The sequence below is a fragment of the Gopherus evgoodei genome, chromosome 1, assembly GCF_007399415.2.
Source record: "Gopherus evgoodei ecotype Sinaloan lineage chromosome 1, rGopEvg1_v1.p, whole genome shotgun sequence".
Lineage (NCBI taxonomy): Eukaryota > Metazoa > Chordata > Testudines > Testudinidae > Gopherus > Gopherus evgoodei.
In genome coordinates, this window is record NC_044322.1 from 212,142,464 (window position 1) to 212,166,864 (window position 24,401).

The following is a 24,401-nucleotide window of genomic DNA, read 5'->3' on the forward strand; positions in this document are numbered from 1 at the left end:
AGTCGTAACTGAGGGAAGAAGAGTGGCACTTGGTTAAAATTCTGTTGATGAAGAAGGCAGAACAGAATCCAGCCCACATCCCAAGAGCTGAATAGGCAGGGGTGGTTCTAGGTATTTTGCCTCCACAAGCACAGCAGCCAGGCTGCCTTCAGGGGCATGCCTGCAGGAAGTCCTCCGGTTCTGCAGCTTCGACATACTCGCCGCCGAATTGCCACCGAAACCGCAGCACCAGTGGACCTCCTGCAGGCATGCCACCGAAGGCAGCCTGCCTGCCCCCCTCACAGCGACTGGCAGGGCACCCCCCGCGGCTTGCAGCCCTAGGCACACGCTTGGCGTGCTGGTGCCTGGCGCCACCCCTGTGAATAGGTTCTCCAGTGCTAACAGAAGCAGAAGGTAGGAAAATTTATATTTCGTCAGAGTCAGCAGATCTGACTCCCACACATACAGGGAGCAGATCTGTGAAGTAACAAGGAGTTCTTTTGATAGTCATTTTTCAGATGAGAACTATGCTTCAACTGTACCTTGGTTGTACTGAACTGCTTGCCCAACCTGACCCTGTTTCCATTAGCAGTAGCTCTTCTGGTATAACCCAGAGTTTTCTTGTTCCCTTGTATTTTCACGTCTCCATTTGGTGGCAATTTCAGCTCCAAAAACAAGACCTAAAAGAGACCACATTTCAGTAAGTATCTATATTTTCATCCCAGAAGAAAACAGTAAATGACTCTGAGCATTAAAATAGCCTATATGCTAACCAAAGCACAGCACTAATGCTCCAGATTAATTAAATCATTAAATCATTAAAACAAAAATCATTAATTAAAAAGCTGATTAAAGAACTGTGTTACCCTCAACTGTTCCTCCTTATTTTAATTAACTACAAAATGTAGTCTAAAATCTCATTTTCTAATCCTGAAAGTTTGGGAGCTCTGCTTCTAGATAAGGTAATTGACTGCTATAAAGTGATGTTACATGTATCCATGCTTCTTAATGACCGGCTGTAATGAAAATAAAAGTTAAGATGTCAAATGAGATGGAAAGGCCTCGGGGGAGATGGCGGGGGGGGGGGGAGGAGGAAGGGGAAAAGCAAAAAAATGTTAGCAAGGACAAGACTGCAGAACAAAATGCACTGAAGGATGTGGTGGCAACTATCATTTACAGAATTAGCTTCAAATAGTTTGAATATTGGAATTTTTCTACCAAAAATGTCTATCAGTTAAAAAACTAGCCATGATGAAATATTTATTTTTTATGAGATACACAGGCACGCTGATGAAAATGATAAATAGTAATACTAATAATACACGATTCTTGTCTTAAATTATTGTGTAATATTTTACACTATTTAACAGCTGCTACATTTCATTCTAGAGCTGGCAGGCACGAGCGGAAGTAATTTTCACACACATTTGTATAGCATAAAGGTTTTACTGGCATGAGATTAGAATGATCGTATTTCTGGGTTTAGTTTTTATTTGTTTGTGTCTCCTTCTGAAGCATCAGAGATGGCCATGGCTGGAGATGGGACACAGGGTAGGGTGAGGTGGGCCAGGCCAGTAATCTGATGTAGTATAGAGAATTTTCTCTCAGATCTTTGGCTGGGTGGTTCTTGCTTATGTGCTCAGGCTCTACCTGATTGCCATATGTTGGTCAGGAAGGAATTTTCCTCCTGGGTCAGACTGGCAGTGACCTTGGGAGGTTTCCCCTTCCTTCTGCTGAGTATGGGTGTGGGTCATTTGCCAGGATGGCCTTGGTATCTCTCAACCAATTCCCTACTTGCAGGGACCTCAGATATTGATGCACTCAGTTCCTCCTGTTCTCTGCCATTGACACAAAATAGCTGAGCCTTCTGAGGGCTGTAACATTTTTGTCTAAGTCCAGCTTTTCGGTTTAGTGTACAGGTGGCTGGTTGGTGATAGTGGCCTGTGAAATACAGGAAGGTCAGACCAGAAGACATGATGATCCTTTCTAGCCTTAAACTATGACTCATGAGTGGTGAAGCCACAAGAGAATTATATGGATCACCTAAAATGAGTGCTAAAGCTTTGCATCAAATCATTATCATTCTGTACATGCAACATTTCACAGAAACGTTATTTTAGAAAGAGGTTTAATTTTATTTCTTAGCCCTGATTGGTCACAAAACATTGGACCGTATGTTAATCACTAGTTCAGGACTGGTTTCAGACCAGTATTATTCTGTGGGTAAATTCCATAGTTGCAGGAAAGAAAAAAATATTTTTGTTGCATTTTTTTAAATGGCAGCTGTTTGAAACTTCTTAAAGGTTTGCAATGTTAAAATTAGTCCTGGTCGAAAGGAAACGGCAAGGTAATTCCAATTTATTGCTGTAATCAGCACACACAGCACGTGTAGAAAGCATCCATTTGGACGAAAAGTATTATATATTGCGAATTTATCAATAACTAATTTCCTTGAGTCTTTCTGGAAGGATTCATTTGTATGAATGAGTTTACAGGTTCTGACAAGCTTAGCGTACTTGTTTCAAAACTTTTAAAATAAGATTTCCATTTGTTTGTGGCTGAAATGTCGAGGGCAGGAGTAACTGGTCAACACAAATCAGTTCATATACCAGTCAGACTATGCGATGTCACAGCTCATGCATACAAACATCAATGTGTCTTGAAATCAGACAATATTAATGTAGTAATGAAGTAGCTCTAGGGCTTGTCTACATGGGGAAGCTACAGCAAAATAAGGTATATCGTGACTTTAAAGTGCAATAGCTATTCCACACTAACTCCCCGTGTGGACAGTCTTATTCTGCACTAAGAGTGCCTTTGTGCAGTTTACCTTAATCCAAATGGATTAATTTAAATTGCACAAAAGCAATTTTAGTGTGGAATAAATACCCACACAGGAAGCCAGAATGTAGACAAGCCTCTAGTCTCACAGTATTAGCCCAAAACATTCTGGCAGCAATTTGACAAGAGGCACACTCCATACATCATGGGCTGCAGACAGCATCTTTACAAATTAAAGATCTGATTCTGCAAAGCAGGGCTTTAGAGCTGTGCTCCAGCTCCGCTCCAGCTCCAGGCAAAAACCTGCAGCTCCACTGCTCCGGAGCTGCTCCACGCTCCAGCTCCAAGCTCCGCTCCAAAGCCCTGCTGCAAAGTGCTGCAAACCCTCACCTTCCACTGAAGTCACTGGGAGGTGAGTATCATGTAGGAAGTGCCCAGCACCTTGCAGGACTGGGGCCTATGATGGCTGAAAAGGAAAACCAACTTAGATCAGAATTCAACTTGGTTTCTGTCTTTCCTTAAAGTACAATTCCCTGATCATCACACACACACTTCACCCATCACGATTTTTACCCAAATATAGGATAAGTTAATCTAACAGCCCTCAGATCCAATCACCCTACCCAACTCCTTGAAATACCTCTGCAATGTCATCAGGGCTGGTCAAAGAGAAGCTGTGGCCTGCCATTTGATAAGCCTGGGCCTCAATCTCATTCAGTTTAGCTTGCATGACATGTTTTTGGGTCTCACACTCTGTTGTGCTAAAACCTATTCCATTCAGTTCCAGCAGGGCCAAGCAGTATTGGGTGGGCATCTCCACTTTATGGAAAACATCTGAAATATGTAGAAAAGCCAAGAAATGAGTTTATAACATCAATGGAAGGTCTATTTCAGTTGAATTTGGCAAATACCAAATAAACTAGATTTATAAACTCAGACTACAATGGGTGCTCATGCTCATTGTAAATTTCTAATCCCAGGATGACAATAATATTTATGTATGCAGCATTGTTGTAGCTGCATTGGCCCCAGGATATTAGAAAGCTAAGGTGGGTGAGATAACATATTCCATTTGAGCAACTTCTGCTAGTAAGCAGAAAAAGTTTTGAGAGCACATAGAGCTCTTCTTCAGGTCTGGCTCAAAAAGGCTTACCTAAGAAGAGCTTTGTGTAAGCTCAAAAGCTTGTCTCTCTCACCAACAAAATTGAATCCAATAAAAAGACACTACAACCCACCCACCTTGTCTCAACAATATTTATGACCATTCTTGAGAACCAAATATGCAGCATATTATATGGAGATGTTTGCAATGGACTGCAATGAAGTTGGAAGATGGAGAGCCTTATATCAGGGAAATGTTATACAGCCTTGTATTATTCCAGAAAAATAAAATAAAACCTAAACACAGAACTTCCTAAGCTCCTTGATATAAAACATGTTTATTTCTCAGAACAAAGGTTTCAAAGCCCAATTATTTTCTTTATATTAGATCCAGTAAAAGCTGTGTCATCTGGCACTTTACCAATCGGAGAGCTCTATAAACCGGCATTTCTTATTTTCATTGAAAGTCCGGTTGCTGTGGGGTAAGCAGGCTACCTACCTGGCACTGTGTAGCTCCCCAGAAGCAGTGATATATTTCTCCTGCTCCAAGGTGAAGGAATGGCAATGGGGGCCCCGTGCGCTGCCCTCACCCTGTGGCCAATGGGAGCTGTGGGAGCAGCGCCTGCGGCAGAGGCAGCACACAGAGCTGCCTGGCTATGCCTCCACCTAGGAGCAGCAGGGACACGTCACCGCTTGCAGGGAGCCCCCCCAGGTGAGCACTGCCTGAATCTGTTACTCTGAAACCCCTCCCACACTCACCCCCTCCCCCAAATCCCTCCCACACCCTAACTCCCTCCCTCTTAGTTAACCAGAATTTTTGACTTACCAGCACCACCACCCCCATTCCCCAACATGCTGGATAACAATGCTTTTACTGTATTACAGTGATGGGTGTTATAGAAGTACTAAGACCATTCACATGTATAATGTGCCACAATTGAAAGGAAACTGGCTACAGGCCTCAGTAACAACAAGATCCACTTACAATATATAAATATAAACCTTTATTTTACTTTAACCGGATAATTATTCATGTTGTGCTGCCAGGTTCGACAACTCCACAATGCAAATTTCAGTGCAAAGCCACTGAGCCTGCAGACCCATATACCAGGGACTCAAAATAGTTTAATGCACGCATATGTATACATAGTGAAAAGGTCTCAGCAGATTAGTCTGTTCATGGGATTACCTCCAGGTCCTCCTACCTGTTAGATTTTCCTTCTGCAACAAGGCATTGAGTTGGTTCATGATGTTGAAGATGAGCACAGATTCTATGGCTGCTCGGTACCGGCCAGAGTAATCAGCATTGGCACTAAGTCCCAGGCTCTGAACGCCTTGGCCAGTTCCCACCCCTTCAAGCAAGGGCAGTTCGTGAGGGAGAAAGTTGGTTACCATGTTGTGAAGGGTACGCTCCTTAGAGCCAGGATCCAGCAGCCAGCATGCTACCTAAAATGGAGAGAAACCTATCCTGAAAATCTTTTTATTGATTATAATTTTTCAACAAAATATTAATTGGGAATTAGACCAAAAATTCTTAACGTTAGTATTAACTTCAAACATCTGCAAAGTATCAGCTTTCTTGATTAAGTAGGTGAGTTAGAATAATTCCTGGAAGAAATTAAAAGATTTAGAGAGAAATTTTCAAAAGCACCTGAATGATATAGAAGCCTAAATCTCACTGAAAGTCACTTAAGGCACTTTTGAAAATTTTATCCGGAGTCAATTAAACACACACAAAAATGTTGCCCTCAGTCAATAATCCTTTCTGTATAACACACAATTTTAAAAGCTAAGATGGAATAAATGTGAAAACTATAGTTAAAAATGTGACTTCTCTGAAAACTGACTTTGTAAAAAGTGGCTTTATTGGCTTTACCATCAACTTGGGATCTGAGAAGCTGAGCTCTTCTCCTGTTTGCATATCGGCATTAGTAATAAGGATTCAACAAGCCAAATTCTATTTTCAGTAACCCCTGTGCAAGCCCACTGTCTTTAATGAAATCAAAATTTCACCCTGAAACTGAAATATAACTAACAGCTCTGTTGATGGTGCATGAGTCATAAGAGAATCCAGCTCACTCTTCCATAGTGGTGCTTAAGTGCAAAACAGAGTAAAAAAACATACCGACAAAAATGCATGTTTAATAAAGTAAACAGTTTTTACTACACATAGGGAGCAGAGCAAGCTGCTTTTTTTTTTAAAAAAAAAAGTCATTTTATTTTTTACATTAACTCTACATCATCATACTAAAAGCTAAGTATTCTCTTGTGCTGCACATCTTAGATACAGTTTGCTTATCTACATATTTTGATAGTGACATCATGCAATTCCACTTGAAGGCTGGTCTGCTTTATATAAGCAATAATGGCAATATCTCCTAGTGACTAAATCAATCAGAGGTGATTTACAAATTTCAATTTAAGTCATAAGTACGAAGTCAGGCTTTAGTGATTTGCCAGGTGGTAAAAGACACAGAAAAAAATCTATTGATTCCCTATGTGCTCTGTAATTAGTTACAAACAAAATGGTCTATAATCTATCAGATTTACTGATGAAAAAAACATAAATGAAGACATTGATATTTATATGCCTTTACTCTAAAGCCCTAGGGGACCAACTGTTTAAGTGTTCACTGATATATAAACAATACTATGGCAAAATATAAATGAAGGTTACTTACCTGTAATCAAGGTTCTTCGAGATGAGCCACTGCATATTCACAATTGTGAGATCAAGTTACCTGTGCTGTAAGCTTCCGAAACCTTCAGGGAAGCAGTGTCCATTGAGGCTACTCGTCTCTCCCATCCTGAAGGAGTTCAAGGGCATGAAAGAGGGAGTGGCCCCAACCACCTCTCAGTTCCTTCTGCTAATTCAGGAATTCCTAACCTGAGACTCCAAAGAAGCGGAAAGGTGAGTGTGAATATGCAGAGACTCATATCAAAGAACTGTGGTTCCACTGAATAACCTTCATTTCTTCTTCAAATGGCCTCTGCATATTCCTGCTTGCAGTAATTTAGCAAGCAGTACAACCCCCAGGAAGGCCAGGTGAGGAATTCTAGGTGACCAAACTGAGTAGAACTGCCAAACAAGTATCAGTTCTGAATGCCAACAGCGAATAGAAGTAATCGATCTAGTTCTCCCAAAACAAGTCTTAATGTGGGATATTTTTGCTAAAAACGCATATAGCTGTAGCGTCAGTCATATAATATGCTACAATGAATATAATGTGAGGGCACACCACAGATGCTGCCTTTGCCTTGGATGCGGACTGACAATTCCAGAAGATTGAAGTCCTCCCACATCATAATAATTGTGACACATACTGCATAGATGGACAACCTTTTGACCATGACAGACTGGGTCCTCCCATCAGCTCCATTTCTCCAAGGGATTGGGGAAGTTTTAAATAATCTTTGGCCTGAAATAAATAATGACTAAGTTCTCTGAATATGCAGAAGTATGATACCTGGACCTGTGAACGTAAAGGAGGCCAAAAACAAGCAGACATTCCAGTGGTCTGAAAGAGATGGACATCTCAGACACCTTAAACTGTTGGGATGCAGATGTGGACAGGACTACCTATTCTTAAGAATGCAATATTTCTGGTAAAGACGCTTGCATCACTGTGACTATCTGAGCTATTAAGAATGGCAACTTCATTAAAACAACCTGAAATAACAGTTACGGAAGACCTTATCAGATCCACCCCCTCAGGAGGTGCCCAGATGGGAGAGATCTTTCAAGATATAGAGTAGGTTTGACTAGTCAAACTCCTGTTTTTCATTAGAGTCTTTTGGACCTCAGCATAACACTCAAATCAACAGTACAAGTAATCTGGAGTCTAGATGTCCACCAGAGAAACCTGAAACCTGAGTAGATTTCCACCTTATCTCACACACAAGAGACCAAGTAGTTTGGAAAGCAGGACTTTATGGATATTAATAACATACCAACAATATTGATGACAGAATTGCCAATCTCTAACCTTCACTAATGACAGCAACTTGATACTAAATGGACTAACACTAAAAAAACCCTCTTAATTCAATAGACTTATGGGCAACAGACAGCAAGGAATACAGTATTGATGTTAGGACTTGCTTGTCTTTGGATCAGAACCATACAGAAGCATGGTATCCATGTTGGGAAGGGACTTAACTGACATTTACCTCACTTGTAAAACAAGATATCAGATGGAGCCCTTGCTAGAACACTTGTATTGCTGAATGGAAAACTCTTCTCAAAGAGCCTGCCGATATAGCTCATCTATCAGGGAAAGATGTTATCTGACCACCCAATGAGGATATCGAACTTTATGAATAGGAACCCCTCTTTAGTGGGCTGTCTAATGCATTCCCATAATGCTGACAGAATTCAGACAGATTTGGACTTTACGAAGGGGAGAAAAGCCTTGCAAGTCAGAGAAATAGCTCTCAGCTCCAGTACTTTACATGGAAATGCACCTCTTACTACGATCACAAACCTTGGGGTGGATGGGAATCAAGGTGAAGAATCCCTTACACCCTCTAGCACTATTATTGCAAATGGCAGGAAGGTGACAAAGGACTTCCCTGAAGGGCATGTTCTTCTCCTCTCTTACAAAACAAGGCATCTTAAAGCACTGAGGTGTGCCGGCTCAGGTGTTCCTTGCATAAAGAAAAGGTGGCAGAATCACAAAGAACCCTGCTGAAGCCTCAGATGTAGCCTGGTATGAAGGCTACCATGTAACTGCCTCAATAAGGAATCTGTCCACCACCAGAAAGTTTGCAAGTCTGGAATATACCAAGGCTTCAATGCGTATGAAAGTATGCTTCTTTGCGCAAACTATTAGGGAAGAACCATTTAGATACTTTGCTGAAGTTCAGGTAGATACACAGACAGACACCCAGCCATTCAGGGAGAACAGTCAAGCATCTAATGGAACACTGGCTGTCACAGAAAGGCCAAGGGGTAAGATATAGTTTTATTGACAGAGGTCGTCTTTGACTCCAGTCAGAGGTATGTGTAAAGAAGCTGATGTGACAATGGCACAGACTGGGGAGTACCCCCTGGAATATTTCTGGAAATTAGAAAGAATTCTGTCTCTGGAACCCAGAGATGAATATAACAAACATCAGGGTGTTAATATAGCCAGACAGCACTTTGCCACTGCCACACAGTCTTACTGTCCACATTATATGACAGGTGGCAAATCATATTCAGTTTGTGATGAGGAAACAAACCCCAGTCACTATTAAGTGTAGATGATATTGTCTCATCCCTTAGGTGTAACTGTTCTTTCCAAGATGGAAGGAATGTTTACTGAGACCTTCAGAAACACTGGGCTGACTGCTACATTGCACCTGTGTGCCCTACTGGTTCCTAGAAAGGCTTGGTAAAGTACGAATGGGTGCCCCTGCATGTTTCCTGTACCCATACAGGGGGCTACCAAAGACACTACCCAATCCTAGACACTGTACTCTATGGTGGAGCCAGAAGCAGATCTGAAAATTCTCCTTCCTAGTTTCGAACCAGGAACTAGTTATAATGGAAGGTAGGTAGCCCAGATAACAGAGTAGAGTGCAGGATGTCATTGCTGAAAGCAGGTACAGTAAAATGCAATGGACCAGGCATACAGTTAGCTCACTGACAATTGATGGACTACAGCTATTGCCAAATGGTACCCACGGGAACTGAAACGACCACTCAGCTGACCTCCAAAGAGATGGGAAAATTTTATTGTGAAAAGGCATGGCCACACATGGAGAAGGAACACCAGGGTAAGAGAAGAATGGAAGATGTATTGTGATTGGCACAATCTATGAGGGCTGAAGGACTGATTGATCAAGGTGATCGAGGTGAGGTAGTCCAGAGCTCAATAATGTTCTAACATTTCCTCCTAAGAGAAATAAGACACATGAATTCATCAGCATATTTATGATGTCAGATTCTAGGAATATCAGAGTGGTTCTCAACCCCTCACAGAAAGCTCTGCAGAACCTGGGTTATGCACTACTTAACTCCTAGGTCTTTTTTTTTGCCTTTGCCTTCAAGGGTTTGTCAGGAAGTGTAGGGGAGACAAGGCCTTGCACCCCGCTTCCTGTGATTTACCATGACTCTCAGCCAGCCAGTAAAACAGAAGGTTTAGTTAGCCGACAGGAACACAGCCCAAAACAGGTCTTGCAGGTACAGAAAACAGGACCCCTTCAGTCAGGTCCTTATTGGGGGGCAGGGAGCTTGGACCCCGGCCCCAGGTCTCCCTCCATTTCCCCTGCCAGTTCCAAACTGAAACTCTCCAACTTCTCCTCTGGCCTTTGTCTCTTTCTCGGGCCAGGAGGCCACCTGATCTTTTTGTTCTCCAACACCTTTAGTTGGCACCTTTGCAGGGGAGGAGCCCAGGCCATCAGTTGCCAGGAGACAGGGCGTCGGCCATTCTCCGTGCAGATACCATCACACTGGCCTTCTAACACTCTGCAATAATCACACGCCATTATCCTACCACCTAGATACTTGAAAGGCATAGGGGAAACTGAGGCACCCACACAGTATTCAGAGATTATATTAAGAACATTCCCACTTCGTCACAAGGTTATAAAGAGACTCTGAAGACAACAGTCAGTCCTTTCTGGAACATCAAGATGGATCCTGTGACACCGTATGCTGTTTCTCCTACAGAGAATATGTAGCAAAGAAATGTTTGGATCTATGAATCTCAGAATCAATAGAACTTTTGATGGGTATAGTACCCTCACATCCTAAGGCAGCCTCTGAACCTGGCATCAGTTTTTAGCCTATCAAGTTCTTGTAAATCTGGTCCTGGGAAATTGAATTAGCCCTTAGGAATTGGCTGGGATCTCAACAGAACCTCAGCAGCTCCTACCAAGAACAAAGAACTGACAGTTCCAGGACCAAATAAATTAATTTTTACAACTTTTCACAGTAGAGGAATCGAAAGGTATGTCTACACTACCCGCTGGATCGACAGGTAGCAATCGATCCCCAGTTGATCTGCTGTCGACTCCTGTACTCCACCGCGGCGAGAGGAGGAAGTGGAGTCGACGGGGGAGAGGCGGCAGTCGACACTGCACTGAGAGGACGCGAGGTAAGTTGACCTAAGATACGTCGACTTCAGCTACACTATTCTCATAGCTGAAGTTGCGTATCTTAGGTCGATTCCACCCCTGTCGTGTAGACCAGGCCTAAGAATGGATCAGTCCATTTCTTCTCATATTCAGGATGAGGGCCTGATAGATGGGATATTGGAATAGGAAAGCCTTTTCCTAGACAATCAGGGTATCAAGTGTGTGCATCTGAAAAATGGCCAAACAGGAAGCACAATGTGAATACACTACCCTGTAACAGAGATCCACCATTCCACATCTGATCAGAAGCTTGTACTAACCCTTTCTAGTGTGGTGAAGACCTCCACATTGATCTACTTGCTTACATCAGTGTGCTGGGCACAGAGTCAGTAAGGAAAGCATCTCTGAAAAGATCAAGCTGTTGGAAATGTAATACCAGATGCCACTGACCTACGTGGATCAGGGGTCTCTTGGTACAGAGCCACTAAACAAGTGACTCTCAATAGTCAGATGCTCTTACTGGATAGATGTCACGCAACTGAATCCCTTTTTGGCAACTCTGTTTGGCAGTCCTTCATGTTTGACTGTTGAACTGAATTCAGGGTCTGATCCTTAATCCAAAGTCATACCTATCTGCCACAGATCCATACACATTTTTTTTTTAAATATCTCTGGATCAGTAATATGCTATGGATCTGGGTGTTGCAGCTCCGAGCTCCACACTGCCACATCCAGATTTTGCAGCCCAGATACATGTTAGGCTTCCAGATGCAGATCCAGATTTTGCAGCCCCAGATGTACTCTGGGCTGCCAGATATTGGATTTTGCAGCCGCAGATGCATGCTAGGCTTGAAGATCCAGATCCATGTTTTGCAGCCCCGGATCCAAGCTAGGCTAAGGTGAGCAAACTTGCTCCTGGGGCACAGTCTCTGCAGCTGATGCTGAATTTATGCTGTGCCAGCTTAGTTATCTGGCCCTGAGGAGCCTCCCGATTGGTAGGGGAATGTGAGGCAGCCCTTCCACTCCTGCAGGTCCAATCAAAGACCATGCTGGACCAACATCTCCTCAGATCTTTTAAAAGAAAATCTGACTTAACTATAAATAAAATCTTCCTCAAAAAGGGAAGAAAAAAGAAAAACTATGAGGACAGTATAGAGGATGCTGTGTGCTGTAAGCTCGCTGAACCTGGGGCAGTTAGAAAGGAACAAAAGGGTGGCTGGTGCCACTTCCCTTTTCATACCCTCAGAACCCTCCAGGATGGGGAGGGGCAGGTGGCCCCAATGGACACTGCTTTCCAGGAGACGCCGGAAGTTTGTAGCTCAGGTGCTTTGATCTCACAAGTAGGAATATGCAGAGGTCATGAGAAAAAGTTGTAGTTCAGACCTGAATGACTTGGGTTAGTAGTGAACCATGAAGCCTATACACCAATGCCTTCAGCCACACAATAAGTGTGGGTATTTCTGTAAGTACACTTGTTGCATTTATACTGGATACCTGCATGGGTTAGGAACCTAAAGCACCAACCAATGTCTTTGTTTTATCCAGTCTATTTTATATGCCTCAATACCTTTTTGGTCCAAATGAAACTGCACCTTAAGCCATGCTACAGAAATAGGAAGACCTATGGGTTGTTCTGAAGCATGCTCTCTCACAGGAGAGCAATGTTCCAGAGATTTCAGTGTCCAAGAGATAGAAAGCTTAACTCTCCCCCCCACACTATTTCCAAGTATTTGAATCAATGGGCTAATTTTCCAGAGGCACTAAGAGATGGCTTCAACAGGAGCAGAGAGTGCTCAGCAACTATGAAGTTCAAGCTACAAAATGTTTTTAAGAGAATCTAGTGTAGCAGCTGAGAAAGGCCCCTCAATCACTTCTGAAAATTTTAGAACTTCACGTTTTGTGAAAAAGTAATGTTTAAAAAAAACCTGGAAGGCCCCTGGAGACATGAAATCAAGGTGATGGCTAACAAAGTGTTTCTGTTGAGACACACTCTGGATCCCAAACAGGTTCTATTCTCCTTGTCTTTGTTTCAGGTCTTTGATGAGCATGTTAATCCCTTACATTGTACTCAGCTTATAAAAGTTTAAGAAGTTTTCCTGTTCCAATATTTTTATTTGGTTTTAAAATTCTTTTAACTCTTTTTTTAAATTATGTTTCACACTGTGAAGTGAACTTTGAAAGACATCACCAACGACACGCCCCTTCCCCCCCCCCCCGCCCCAAACACACACACTTAAAAGTGGTAGCGCTTTTTATTAAGCAGGGCCAGGCTGGTTTTTAACTCTTTCAAACACTTTCCTTGATTTCCAACCAGTGGAACCTTCCCCTCCTCTCAAACTTAAGCATGAACATAGTTCTTCTGGAAATGAGGGACTGGTGGTACTAGTGAGAGCCTAGGTACCTCTTCTGCCATTCCATCCCAGGCCTCTTGTACCAATGGAATTGGAGCTCTGGAATGCTGGCATTGCCATTAAGACCTGTATGAGATCCAAACTCATCTTCCATATATGACCTAATGAAGATTTGAAGTCAGAACTCCCCGGGTGAAACTCTTACCACCGAGCCCTTTCTGTGTCTATTGCAGATACTGGGAAACTTCAAAAAAATCATAGTAAGAAGTAAATGTAAAATATTAGTTAACGTGGACTTCTATTACTTTAGCTTTAAAATAACATCATCAAAAACTTTGAAAACAAACATTTCTGTCAATACTAAATAAAAAAAACAAATGACTTGAGCAGAGCATTAAACACTAAAAGCTACCCAGACTCATTGGTTTAAATAATGAATGGAAGTTTTACACGAATTAAAAAAATTTAATTTCTGAAACCTTTGGGTCCTCGAAACTTCCTTCCAGGGAGATGCCACAAGCCAGCAGAAGAGTCTTATAGTGCTGGATGAGGTTGTACATGACAAGTGAGTGCGCGCTCTCAGATTCCTTCTGCAAGCAAGACTGTACTTGACATAATCTCTCAGTCACAGACAGGTTCTGATCCAAAGGAGGTGGTGCCAAGCTGGCACTGATTTCTGAGATAAGACACACAAATTAACTTATTCAGTACATGGAAAGAAAGAGGTGAGAGAATGTGGGATTCTTTGAAGCTACCAGACCTAAACAGAAAACACAAAGCGTATAATTGGAGCTTGAACAAATAATAAATCTATATTGTTTTGATGCAGTAGGGATCCAAGAAACTAACGGAGTACTAGTTTATTTATAAAGAATAGCTCAAATGTAGTATCTGGTTATCACCGAGATTTTGTTTTTACCTGTGCATCACAGGTGGGTTGACTGAGGTACAAGGAAATATAGTGACTTGCTTGGTCACATTCAAGCAGATCAGCCAGGAACTCAATGCTTTCTTGACCTTTTCTGTAACCAACAGACTTCACTGCCTCCTTTAGAAATGGAGGAACAGGAAATATATGAAACAGTGGCAAACATGTCCCTCTCAGCCCTGGGTGTTAATGATGAATATGGCTGATTGCTTTTGTCATACAACTGAACTGGGTTAGAGACTGTCACAGGGGACATACTCTTGGATGCCATCTCCTCACAGTTTTTCCCTGAAACGTGTGCTGTTTTGCAGTTTGGTCTATCTGGCAATCCTTACTTACCAGTCTGGTCATCTTGTTTCTGCTGCAATGAGACATAGTAGGCATCCTTTCCACCCCAGCATACAGACAATCCAACTACCAAGATATCTTCACAGCCTTTGATAGGAAACCCATCATCTTTAACCTGGATCCGCTGGGGAGATCTTACTAAACAAACATTTTTTAAAAGTTATAATCCTAAAACAGCATCCATAAATACAGCAGTTTGTTCAACTGAAAAAATCTAATAATGAAACAACCCAACACAGCCTGGAATTCTTAAAACTGCACAAATGCTTTAATTCTCTTATATGTATCAGACTCTCTCTTCCTCCCCTGTACCTCCAGTTCTTTTTAACCAGTAACTTTAGAATAGTAAGGCGCCCAACACAAACAACCACTTAGGATTCCTTAAAGAGATCTGGCTTTCTGCCTCATAACATACCCAAGAGTTGGGGTATAATGGTATTCTCTCACCCTGCATTGGGGCACATCTCATTTTTAGTCAAAATTATTTATTAAATTCTTGTTGCTGAGATAATAAATTTTTTGGTTTGGTTCCTATATTCAGGCAAATCATCCAGTGTTTAACTCCTTGGTTCTTTGTTTTTATGTGGGGTGTGTGTTTTAAGATAGGAATAAGGAGTATAATTAAAAACACAACAGTACATGTGGGGATTTTTGCAATCAGGCACAGAGAGCTTCAGAGACAAGCTGCTGATGATGTTTCCATCTCCTCCCCTGAGACAGATGAAGGGAAGCTGCTGCTTGCTCACACTTCTTAAAAGATGGGGGCAGAGGTTTGGAAAAAGGCAAAAGAAGTAATCCTTCTCTCACTAAGGAAACTCTAATTGAATCAGCCTCCCAGTTGCTCCTGAATGGCTGCCTTCTTTCCACTGCATCAGCCCCTTAGGAGAGTTGCAGAATATGAATACTACACATGAAAAAGTGCAAGAGTACAGCAAGGATCTGAGGGGTTGGGGACTGGATTGAATTTCATAGCTAAACTACTAAATCTACCCAAATTAACTTTTTGTAAATTGGAAAGTATTTAACCTCAGATCAGCCCACAATATCTGTAAGGAATACTGCCTGGCTAACAGAGGACATGAATAAGTTGCTTATGTGTGTTTCTGAATTTGCTGCCAAGATGAAAGCCATTTATGTATCTTCTCCTATATCACCACAAGACTACAACACCATTCCATTTTAAAATGACGGATGTGATATGTTTTCAGTTCATATTTGCTCATTGCACTAATTAGTCCGAGTGAGAGTGATCATGTGAACAAGAGTCTGCAAATAAATACAGGAAGCAAGTAAGTACTTAATGTCCACTGCAGGGTGGTAATGCTGGTAGCCTTTCAAATAAGGCTGGGACCATCCCACACTCCAGTCACCTTCATCTTCCCAGATCCACCCTTTAAATGATTCACCTAGTGCTATTCATCCTTCCCTCCTGAAACCCAAGTCCTTCCTTCTATAGTGGATCTCAGTACTCAGTTTATCCTCTCACTTAGATAAACCCAAAGGAATAAATTTACAGTCATTCCCATTAACTCCTCAGGCTAAACAGAGTATGGTTCACAATTTAACATGGTAGAAATGTGAAAGAGGAACTGACCTTGTTTGAATCTGCCACCTATAGTTGACTTGGGGGACAAGAGACAATTTGTTCTTTCACAAGCCACCGAGATGGCAAATCTGCTATTGTTCCTCCATTCTCTGATGAAAGTCTGGAAGAGAGCTTTGTCACTTGCCACATCAATAACAGTGAAGCTCTCAGCACTACATGAAATAAGTGGCAAAACATGTGGAGATAATTGCAATGAAAAGCCTGGGTCTATAATAGAATAGTCTTTTACAGGGTTAGACTCAAGCAAAACCTCACATGTGTCTTCATTACCAGGCTTATATAGCAGTGTTTCTATATGGTGGTCTGAACTAGGTTTGCCATTCTGCTGTGGTTGAAAAGGTGAAATTTCATCTATGTGGCTGACATTCTTGTTTTTTACAAATGTCAGAGATGTGCCAAAACTTTTTGGAACAGCTTCCTTAGGAGGTGTTGGAGGAATAAGTCCTTTGCTGATATCCGGCTGGGGGTCAGATATTCTATTGCTTCCCTTGAGCAGCAGAGGGTTATAATCTGGTTTCTGAACATCCAGGGCTTCCTTATTGCTCTCTCTAACTTTGAAATAGTTCTTTAAATCCTGGCAAGTGGATAATGACTCTCTCTGACAATAGCTGAATTCAGAAATTGCACCTGGCTCTTGTTTACTATTTGAGATTACCAACTTTCCTTTTGAGGAGGAGACTCTTGGACTTAAAACAACAGGTTTATTATCTGAAGGACTAGGCCATCTGTCTAAAATATCTTGCAACCCTGGGCTTAAGTCAAATGAATGATCAGACCATACCACTGGATTGGTATTCTTTTCCACAGCTTGTTGGGCATTCTGGGGCCTTTCACCTTGATCCAGTCTTGTGTCCTCTGGCCTGGGATCCTCCTCCTCATGCCTTGGTTTTCTTATCCCTAGCTCAACAAGAGCTGCAGACGGAGCGTCTCCTTGACATGGAGGCAAGTCAACATTACCTAAAGCTTCCGCTATCTGCAAAGAATCTATATCAGAGAATATAACAGATGCATCATTAAACTGTGCTGGATGCTGATGCTCATTCCAGTTTACACTGACAGTTAATATATCCTGAATGTGCTCCAGGTTCTGCTGATGCAAAATGTCAGCAAAAGAGCTGGAAGCGGCTTTAGGGGGAGGAGTCACAACCTTCTGCTCCCCAGATTCTGCCCCTTCAGCCTCACTTGTGTGCATATCTGGAGGGCCATTGACATAACTGAAGCTATCATCAAACAGTAAACTGTCACTCATATTCAGACTAGTTTCAGGATGGGGATGGCACTCAACTTGTACACGCACAGTGTGAGGGCACTGGCCATTGGCAGGAGAAACTGCCTTCTGAAGATCTTTAGAAGCACTTTCCTTTACTGAATTTTGGGTCTGATAACCCTGTAAAAAGCTACATAGTTGTGAGTCAGTGAAAGAAAAATCATTTCCTTTAATGCAAAATGCAGATTCTGTGCATTTCATTGCAGGCTGTAAATTAGGGCTTCTAGAGCCCAAAGCATTAGAGCAATGTAAATCTGTGGTATTTCTTGTCCCAGGATTTGAGCAGATCACTTTCCTAAGTGCTGCAGCTAGCTTTTCATTTGCAACATCTTCATTTTGTAAAGTGCTGGCACAGTGTAGTTTCATGGAGATTTTCTGCACAGATATCTCTGCCTGCTCTGTATCTTTTTCTCCCTGCTGTCTTGCAATTTCAGCTGCCACCTGCTGTTGTAATATGCTATCAGTCTGTGTATCCAACTGGAAGCTGTCTTCAAATTCTTTGGAAACTGAATACAGATCAGGAGAATAACCATTTTTAATATCTTTTGCAACACAAATGGCTCTGGATTTTACGGTGGAGTCTTTCAGAAAATCCTCCGGCTGATTATCTGTTTTACCCACGCCTCCAGTTTGTAACAATATTCCATTGGGCTTTTCAGCAAATGTTTTGCCGTCATTCTGAATTTGAAAATGAAAGGATTTATTTTCATTAGGGTAAAAATAAACAGCTTTCTGTTTGCTAGCACTAGTGCTCACATGCATGTTTGCAGAACTGCTGGTTCCATCATTACAAAGATCTGTGCCTAGAACCATTTGTTGTTTGGCAAGTATCTTTTCAGCACAGTTTTTAACTGGTTGGATTTTGCTCTGTTTAACACACATGTATTCATTTTTCACTGACCTGCTAGAAATTCCCAGGTCTCGCATAGTATCATCTGTCTCCATATTCATGGGTGGAGCATCTCTCACTACAGTATCCGTAGCTTCCAGACAATTCACTGTTTCTTTAGAATTGGATTTATTAGTAGTGGAAGGCTCTGTAAGTAATTCCTCCATTATCTCTTTGCTCTCTGGTTGCATTTTGTCCACCTGTAAAGATTCTGAGCCTTTGACAGTGAAGAGCTTGTGAGCAGATGATTTGTTTTCTCCAAATTCCTTGTTCTTTCGATCTGAAAAAGATTTAGCTTTAGACTTGCTATGACTGGATACAGAGGGCCCATTTATCTCTGTTCTGTGCTTCCTTGATTCATCAAGCAGCAACTGATGCTGTTTTGAAACAGCGCTTCTGCCCTCAATTTGACTGAAACTAGTGTCCATAGTCCTCCTATACCCAGATGCCTTAGAAGTTTTCCATGAAGCGAAGTTCAAAGTTGGTCTCTTTCCCTTCTCAGTAGGGAATTCTTGAGTTGTTGCCCCAGAGCCTGCCTCACTTTTCGTCAGAAAAGTAACTTCCCTGTTTTCTTTACCTTTGCCCAAATTTGGCCGCTTTCTAGCACTGTACATGACGACATCACCATTTACCTCCTTTGTCTGGGTGTGATCTTCCTGCAATTCATTTTGGGGTCTGGGGTTTGACATACTAGCATTTAACAGCCTTTTATTTCCCTTTTTAATATCTGAAGAATTCCCAGCTTGAAAATTGGTGCCATGATCAGGTAGAATTCTGTACCCTTCACTGCTGAATACTTTTAAAATCCCTAGTGAACATTCCCCATTCAGTTTACATTTTCTGTCCTCCAACTCTGATTCACTGCTGGTCATGGAAGATGTATCAGACTCAAGAAAAGAATCTGGGCTCCACTGCACTCCCATCGCAGCCAAGTCCTGTTGTAGGAGTATTCTAGCTTCCTCCACAATAAGGGATGCTGCTTCACTTTCGGTTAAGCCCTTCATTCCCACCATCCAGATACAGTGGGTATTCCGACGCTCCTCAGCTGCCTCTTCATCTTCATCCACTGCCCTACGAATGCTAAGGGAAGGAAAACAACTTGAAGTTAGACAGAAAGTTGTTTAGAAACACTCATACTGACCATAACAAACAATCAAAGCAAGCACCATACTACTGTGCTCTTATCTTTAATTAGGATAGTAGTTTCAATGAACCATTATGACAAAACATGTTTCTGGACCACACAGGCTACATCTTCTAGGAAACGAGCATTTGGTTGTGGGTTTTGTTTTGTTTTTTAAGTGAATGTAGTGTTAGTAGAAGGTATAAGAGTGACCATGCTAAGGCTGCAGTGCAGTGCCCCCATGCAGATTTGCCCTCACTCCTCCCTCGGTGTGACAGAAACCTGGAGCAACCTATGTAACAGCAGGTAATTATGGACTTAGCACTGTTCCACTATGTCAGCTCACAATTAGCAGTCCTGAAAGCCCACCATGTGGAGAATGCCCATTAATTTAAATGAGTGCTATACACAAAGGATCCCAAGGTGAACAATTAGGATTTTCTCATAGGGACAGCTGTTTACTAGGAAGTGGATCAAGGCCACCAATATAAATTTTCCTTTGATGTAGTCCATACAAAGTGTAGAGAAACTGCAGGTAAAAAACAGTTACTCACGTCATAACTGTTGTTCTTCAAGATCTGTTGCTCATATCCATTTCAATTAGGTGTGTGCATGCCACGTTCACAGTCATCAGAAAGCTTTTCCCTTAGCAACACCCGTTGGGTTGACTGTGAAGCCCCCTGGAGTGGCACCTACATGGCGCTCAATATATGACTCTGCCAACCTGGCACCTCCTCAGTTCCTTCTTGCCAGTTACTCCAACATAGGGGAAGGCAGGTGGATTTGGAATGGATATGAGCAACATCTCGAAGAACAATAGTTACGAAAAGGTGAGAAAACGTTTTTTCTTCAAGTGATTGCTCATATCAATTCAATTAGGTGATTCCCAAGCCTCACCAAGGTGGTGGGGTCAGAGTTCAGGAAACACTGATTGTAGCAACGCTCTGCCGAAAACTGCATCATCTCTGGCATGCCGGATGATGGCGTAATGAGAGGTGAACATATGTACGGAGAACCAAGTTGCTGCCCTGCAGATTTCTTGTACTGGGACCTGGGCCAGGAACGGAGCAGATGAGGCCTGTGGAATGTGTTGTAACGAGCCCAGAGCTGGTATTTTGGCCAGCTCATAGTACGTGTGGATGTATGACATGATCCAGGAAGATATTCTTTGAGATGAGACTGGGAGTCCTTTCATCTGGTCTGCCACAGCTATGAACAACTGTTCAGCTTTCTGAATGGCTCAATGGAAAAGGCTAGAAGTTTCCAAACATCCAGGGAGTGCAGCCTCAGCTCACAGCTACTGGCATAAGGCTTAGGATAAAAACCAGGCAGGAAAATGTCCTGACTAGTGTGGAAGCGTGACACCACCTTAGGAAGAAAGGCCGGGTGAGGTTTGAGTTGCACCTTCTCCCTGTGGAAAACCGTATAAGGTAGCGGCCTTTAACTCAGACACCCTGCTTGCTGAAGTAATGGCAATGAGAAAGGCTACCTTCCACGACAGAGAGAAGGGAGCAAGTTGCCAGAGGTTCAAATGGGGGCCCCCATTAGCCTGGAGAGGACCAAGTAAAGGTTCCACACAGGGACAGGCTGTCTGCTCTGAGAATGTAGCTGTTCCAGACCTTGAGGAACTGACCAACCACAGGGTTGGCGAAGACAGAGAGTCCAGATGCTCCCAGGTGGAAGGCCGAGACAGCAATGAGGTGTACCTTTATGGAAGGCGCTGACAGGCCTTGCTGTTTCAGGCGCAGAAGGTACTCTAAGATGAGAGGTACAGGTGCCTGGAGAGGGGATGTACGACACTGGTCACACCAACAATTAAATTTTTTTCACTTTGCCAGATATGTGGCTCTAGTGGAGGACTTCCTGCTGCCAAGTAGGACTTCCCTTGCCTGTTCTGAGCGCAGAAGCTCCAAAGCCCTGAGGTCTCAGAGGGACTGCAGGTTGGAGTGATGAAGATGACAGTAGTCCTGAGTGATCATGTCGGAAAAGAGAGGTAACGTGATTGGAGCGTCCACTGACAGTTCCAGGAGTGTAGTGTACCAATGTTGTCGAGGCCACGTTGGTGCCACCAGAATTATCTCAGCCCTGTCCCTGCGGACCTTGAGTAGGACCTTGTGCATGAGAGGGAACGGGAAAGGCGTAGAGTAGGTGGCCTCGCCACCATAGCAGGAATGTGTGATTGAGCCTAGGCTCTGTTTCTAGAAGGAGCATAACATCAGGCACTTTCTGTTGCTCCAGCTGGCGAACAGATTGACCTGGGGAAACCCCCACCTTTGGAAGATGAAATGTATGACATCCGGTTGGATGGACCACTTGTGATTGCGGAAGGACCTGCTGAGGTGGTCTGCCAGTGCATTCTGAACTCCTGGTAGATAGGATGCTTCCAGGTGAATGGAGTGGGCTATGCAGAACTCCCACAGCTGGAGAGCTTCCTGACATAGGGGAGAGGACTGGGCTCCACCCTGCTTGTTGATGTAAAACATGGCAGTGGTGTTGTCCATCAGAACTGCTACGCACTGACTTTGTAGTCAGGCCTGAAAGGTCTGACATGCTAGTCGCACTGCCCTCAGCTCCTTGATGTTGATGTGGAGGGAGAACTCATCCTGCAACCAAAGGCCCTGCATTGGAGGTCTCCCAAACGTGCTCCCCATCCCAGAGGTGACATGCCCATTACTAGGGACAAGCAAGGCTGAGGATTGTTGAAGGGGACTCCTTTGCACACTATCCAAGGGTTGAGCCACCACTGAAGGGACTCGAGCACCTGCTCCAGCATTGTGACCACTGAATTCAGGCTGTCATGTCCCGGGTGATAGGCCGAAGTGAGCCACACCTGTAGAGACCTGAGCCTCCGTCTGGAATGCCAAGTCACGTAAGTGCAGGCTGCCATGTGGCCAAGGTGACTCAGGCATCCCCTTGCTGTGGTGGTCGGGTATTGTCAGAGACCTTGAATGATGTCTGCCATGGCTTGGAATCAGGACTCTGGCAAAAGTGTTCTTGCCTGAACCGACTCCAACGCCGCCCTGATTAATTCTATTCTTTGGGTCAGTGCCAAGGTTGACTTGTTCAAGTTGAGAAGGAGACCCATTCTCTCAAACGTGGATCTGACCAATCAGGCTTGAGACTCCATCTGCTCCCTGGTGCAGCCCCTGAGAAGCCAGTTGTCGAGGTACGAATATACCTGCACCTGCCATGACCGACATGCACTTGGTGAACACGTGGGGGGATGCTGAAAGGCCAAATGGAAGGACCATAAAATGATAAAGTTTGTGGTCAACCACGAACCATAAGAATTGCTCTGTGCAGGTTGAATAGCTATATGGAAGTATGCGTCTTTCATCTCGAGGGTGGTGTACGAGTCTCCTGGATCCAGAGAGGGAATAACTGTGCCCAGGGAGACCATGCAGAACTTCAACTTTACTATGAACTTGTTGAGTCCTCGCAGATCTAGAATGAGTCTGAGATCTGCCTTGGCTTTGGGGATTAGGAATGATCGGGAATAGAATCCCTTGCCCCAGAGCTCCTGAGGAATCTTCTCCATTGCCCCAAGGCGAGGAGTGCCCACACCTCCTGGATAAAGAGTTGCTCATGGGAAGGGTCCCTGAAGAGGGACAGGGAAGGGGGGTGGGAGGGAGTGTAGGAGCAGAATTGAAGAGAATATTCCACTTCTACCATATGGAGAACCCAGCAGTCTGAAGTTATTTGGGACCAAGCACAGTAGAAGTGGGACAGACCATTCAAGAAAGGCAGGGAAGGATCCGGAACTGAGGCTGGCACGCCATCCTTGGGCGCATCTTCAAAAGGCCTGCTTGGAACCCAACGATGGCTTGAGACCATTGCTTCTTGTTCTGTCATCTGCCACCACTGAGAACAGCCAAGCTCCATCCTCTTTGGAACCCTCCTTCAGGTACTTGAAGGCTGCTATCAAATCCCCCTCACTCTTCTCTTCTGCAGACTAAATAACCACAGTTCCCTCAGACTCTCCTCATCAGTCATATGCCCCAGTCCCCTAATCATTTTCGTTGCCTTCCGCTAGCCTCTCTCCAATTTGTCCATATCCCTTCTGTAGTGGGGGGACCAAAACTGGATGCAGTAATCTAGGTGTGGCCTCACTAATGCCGAATAGAGGGGAATAATCACTTCCCTCGATCTGCTCCTACTAATACAGCCCAATATGCCATTGGCCTTCTTGGCAACAAAGGCACACTTCTGACTCATATCCAGCTTCTCATCCACTGTAATTCCCAGGTCCTTTTCTGCAGAACTGCTACTTAGACAGTCGGTCCCCAGCCTGTAGTGGTGCATGGGATTCTTCCTTCCTAAGTGCAGGACTCTGCACTTGTCTTTGTTGAACCTCATCACATTTCTTTTGGCCCAATCCTCCATTTATCTAAGTTACTCTGGACCCTATCCCTACCCTCCAGCGATCTACCTCTCCCCACAGTTTAGTGTCATCTGCGAACTTGCTGAGGGTGCAATTCATCTCATTATCCAGATCATTAATAAAGATGGTGAACAAAACCAGCCCCAGGACCGACCCCGGGGCACTCCGCTTGATACCAGCTGCCAACTAGACATCGAGCCATTGATCACTACCCATTGAGCCTGACAATCTAGCCAGCTTTATACTACTTTAACTTGCTGACAAGAATACCGTGGGAGACCGTATCAAAAGTTTTGCTAAAGTCAAGATATATCACATCCACTGCTTTCCCCATATCCACAGCGCCAGTTATCTCATTATAGAAGGCAATCAGGTTGGTCAGGCATAATTTGTCCTTGGTGAATCCATGTTGACTGTTCCTGATCACCTTCCTCTCCTCCAAGTCTTAGCATTGGCCTGTATGGTTTTGATGAGGGGTTGAGCCACCCTCAACGGGCCTTCCTAGGCCCGAATGTCGACTATCGTGTCCTCTGACTCCACCACCTACTTGGCCTGCAAGCCTATATTTCACACTACCCTGCGAAG

At 43.5% G+C, this 24,401-nt stretch overlaps 1 protein-coding gene across 1 annotated transcript in view; it reads right to left on the reverse strand.

Moving 5' to 3' along the window:
• The window catches only part of POLQ (DNA polymerase theta), a 147,502-nt gene that overhangs the window by 36,314 nt on the left and 86,787 nt on the right, over positions 1–24,401 (reverse strand). The window contains 6 exon segments of the mRNA XM_030534424.1: positions 522–659; positions 3,401–3,594; positions 5,067–5,307; positions 13,754–13,950; positions 14,542–14,688; positions 16,145–19,392. Coding sequence (XP_030390284.1) covers positions 522–659; positions 3,401–3,594; positions 5,067–5,307; positions 13,754–13,950; positions 14,542–14,688; positions 16,145–19,392 — 4,165 coding nt within the window.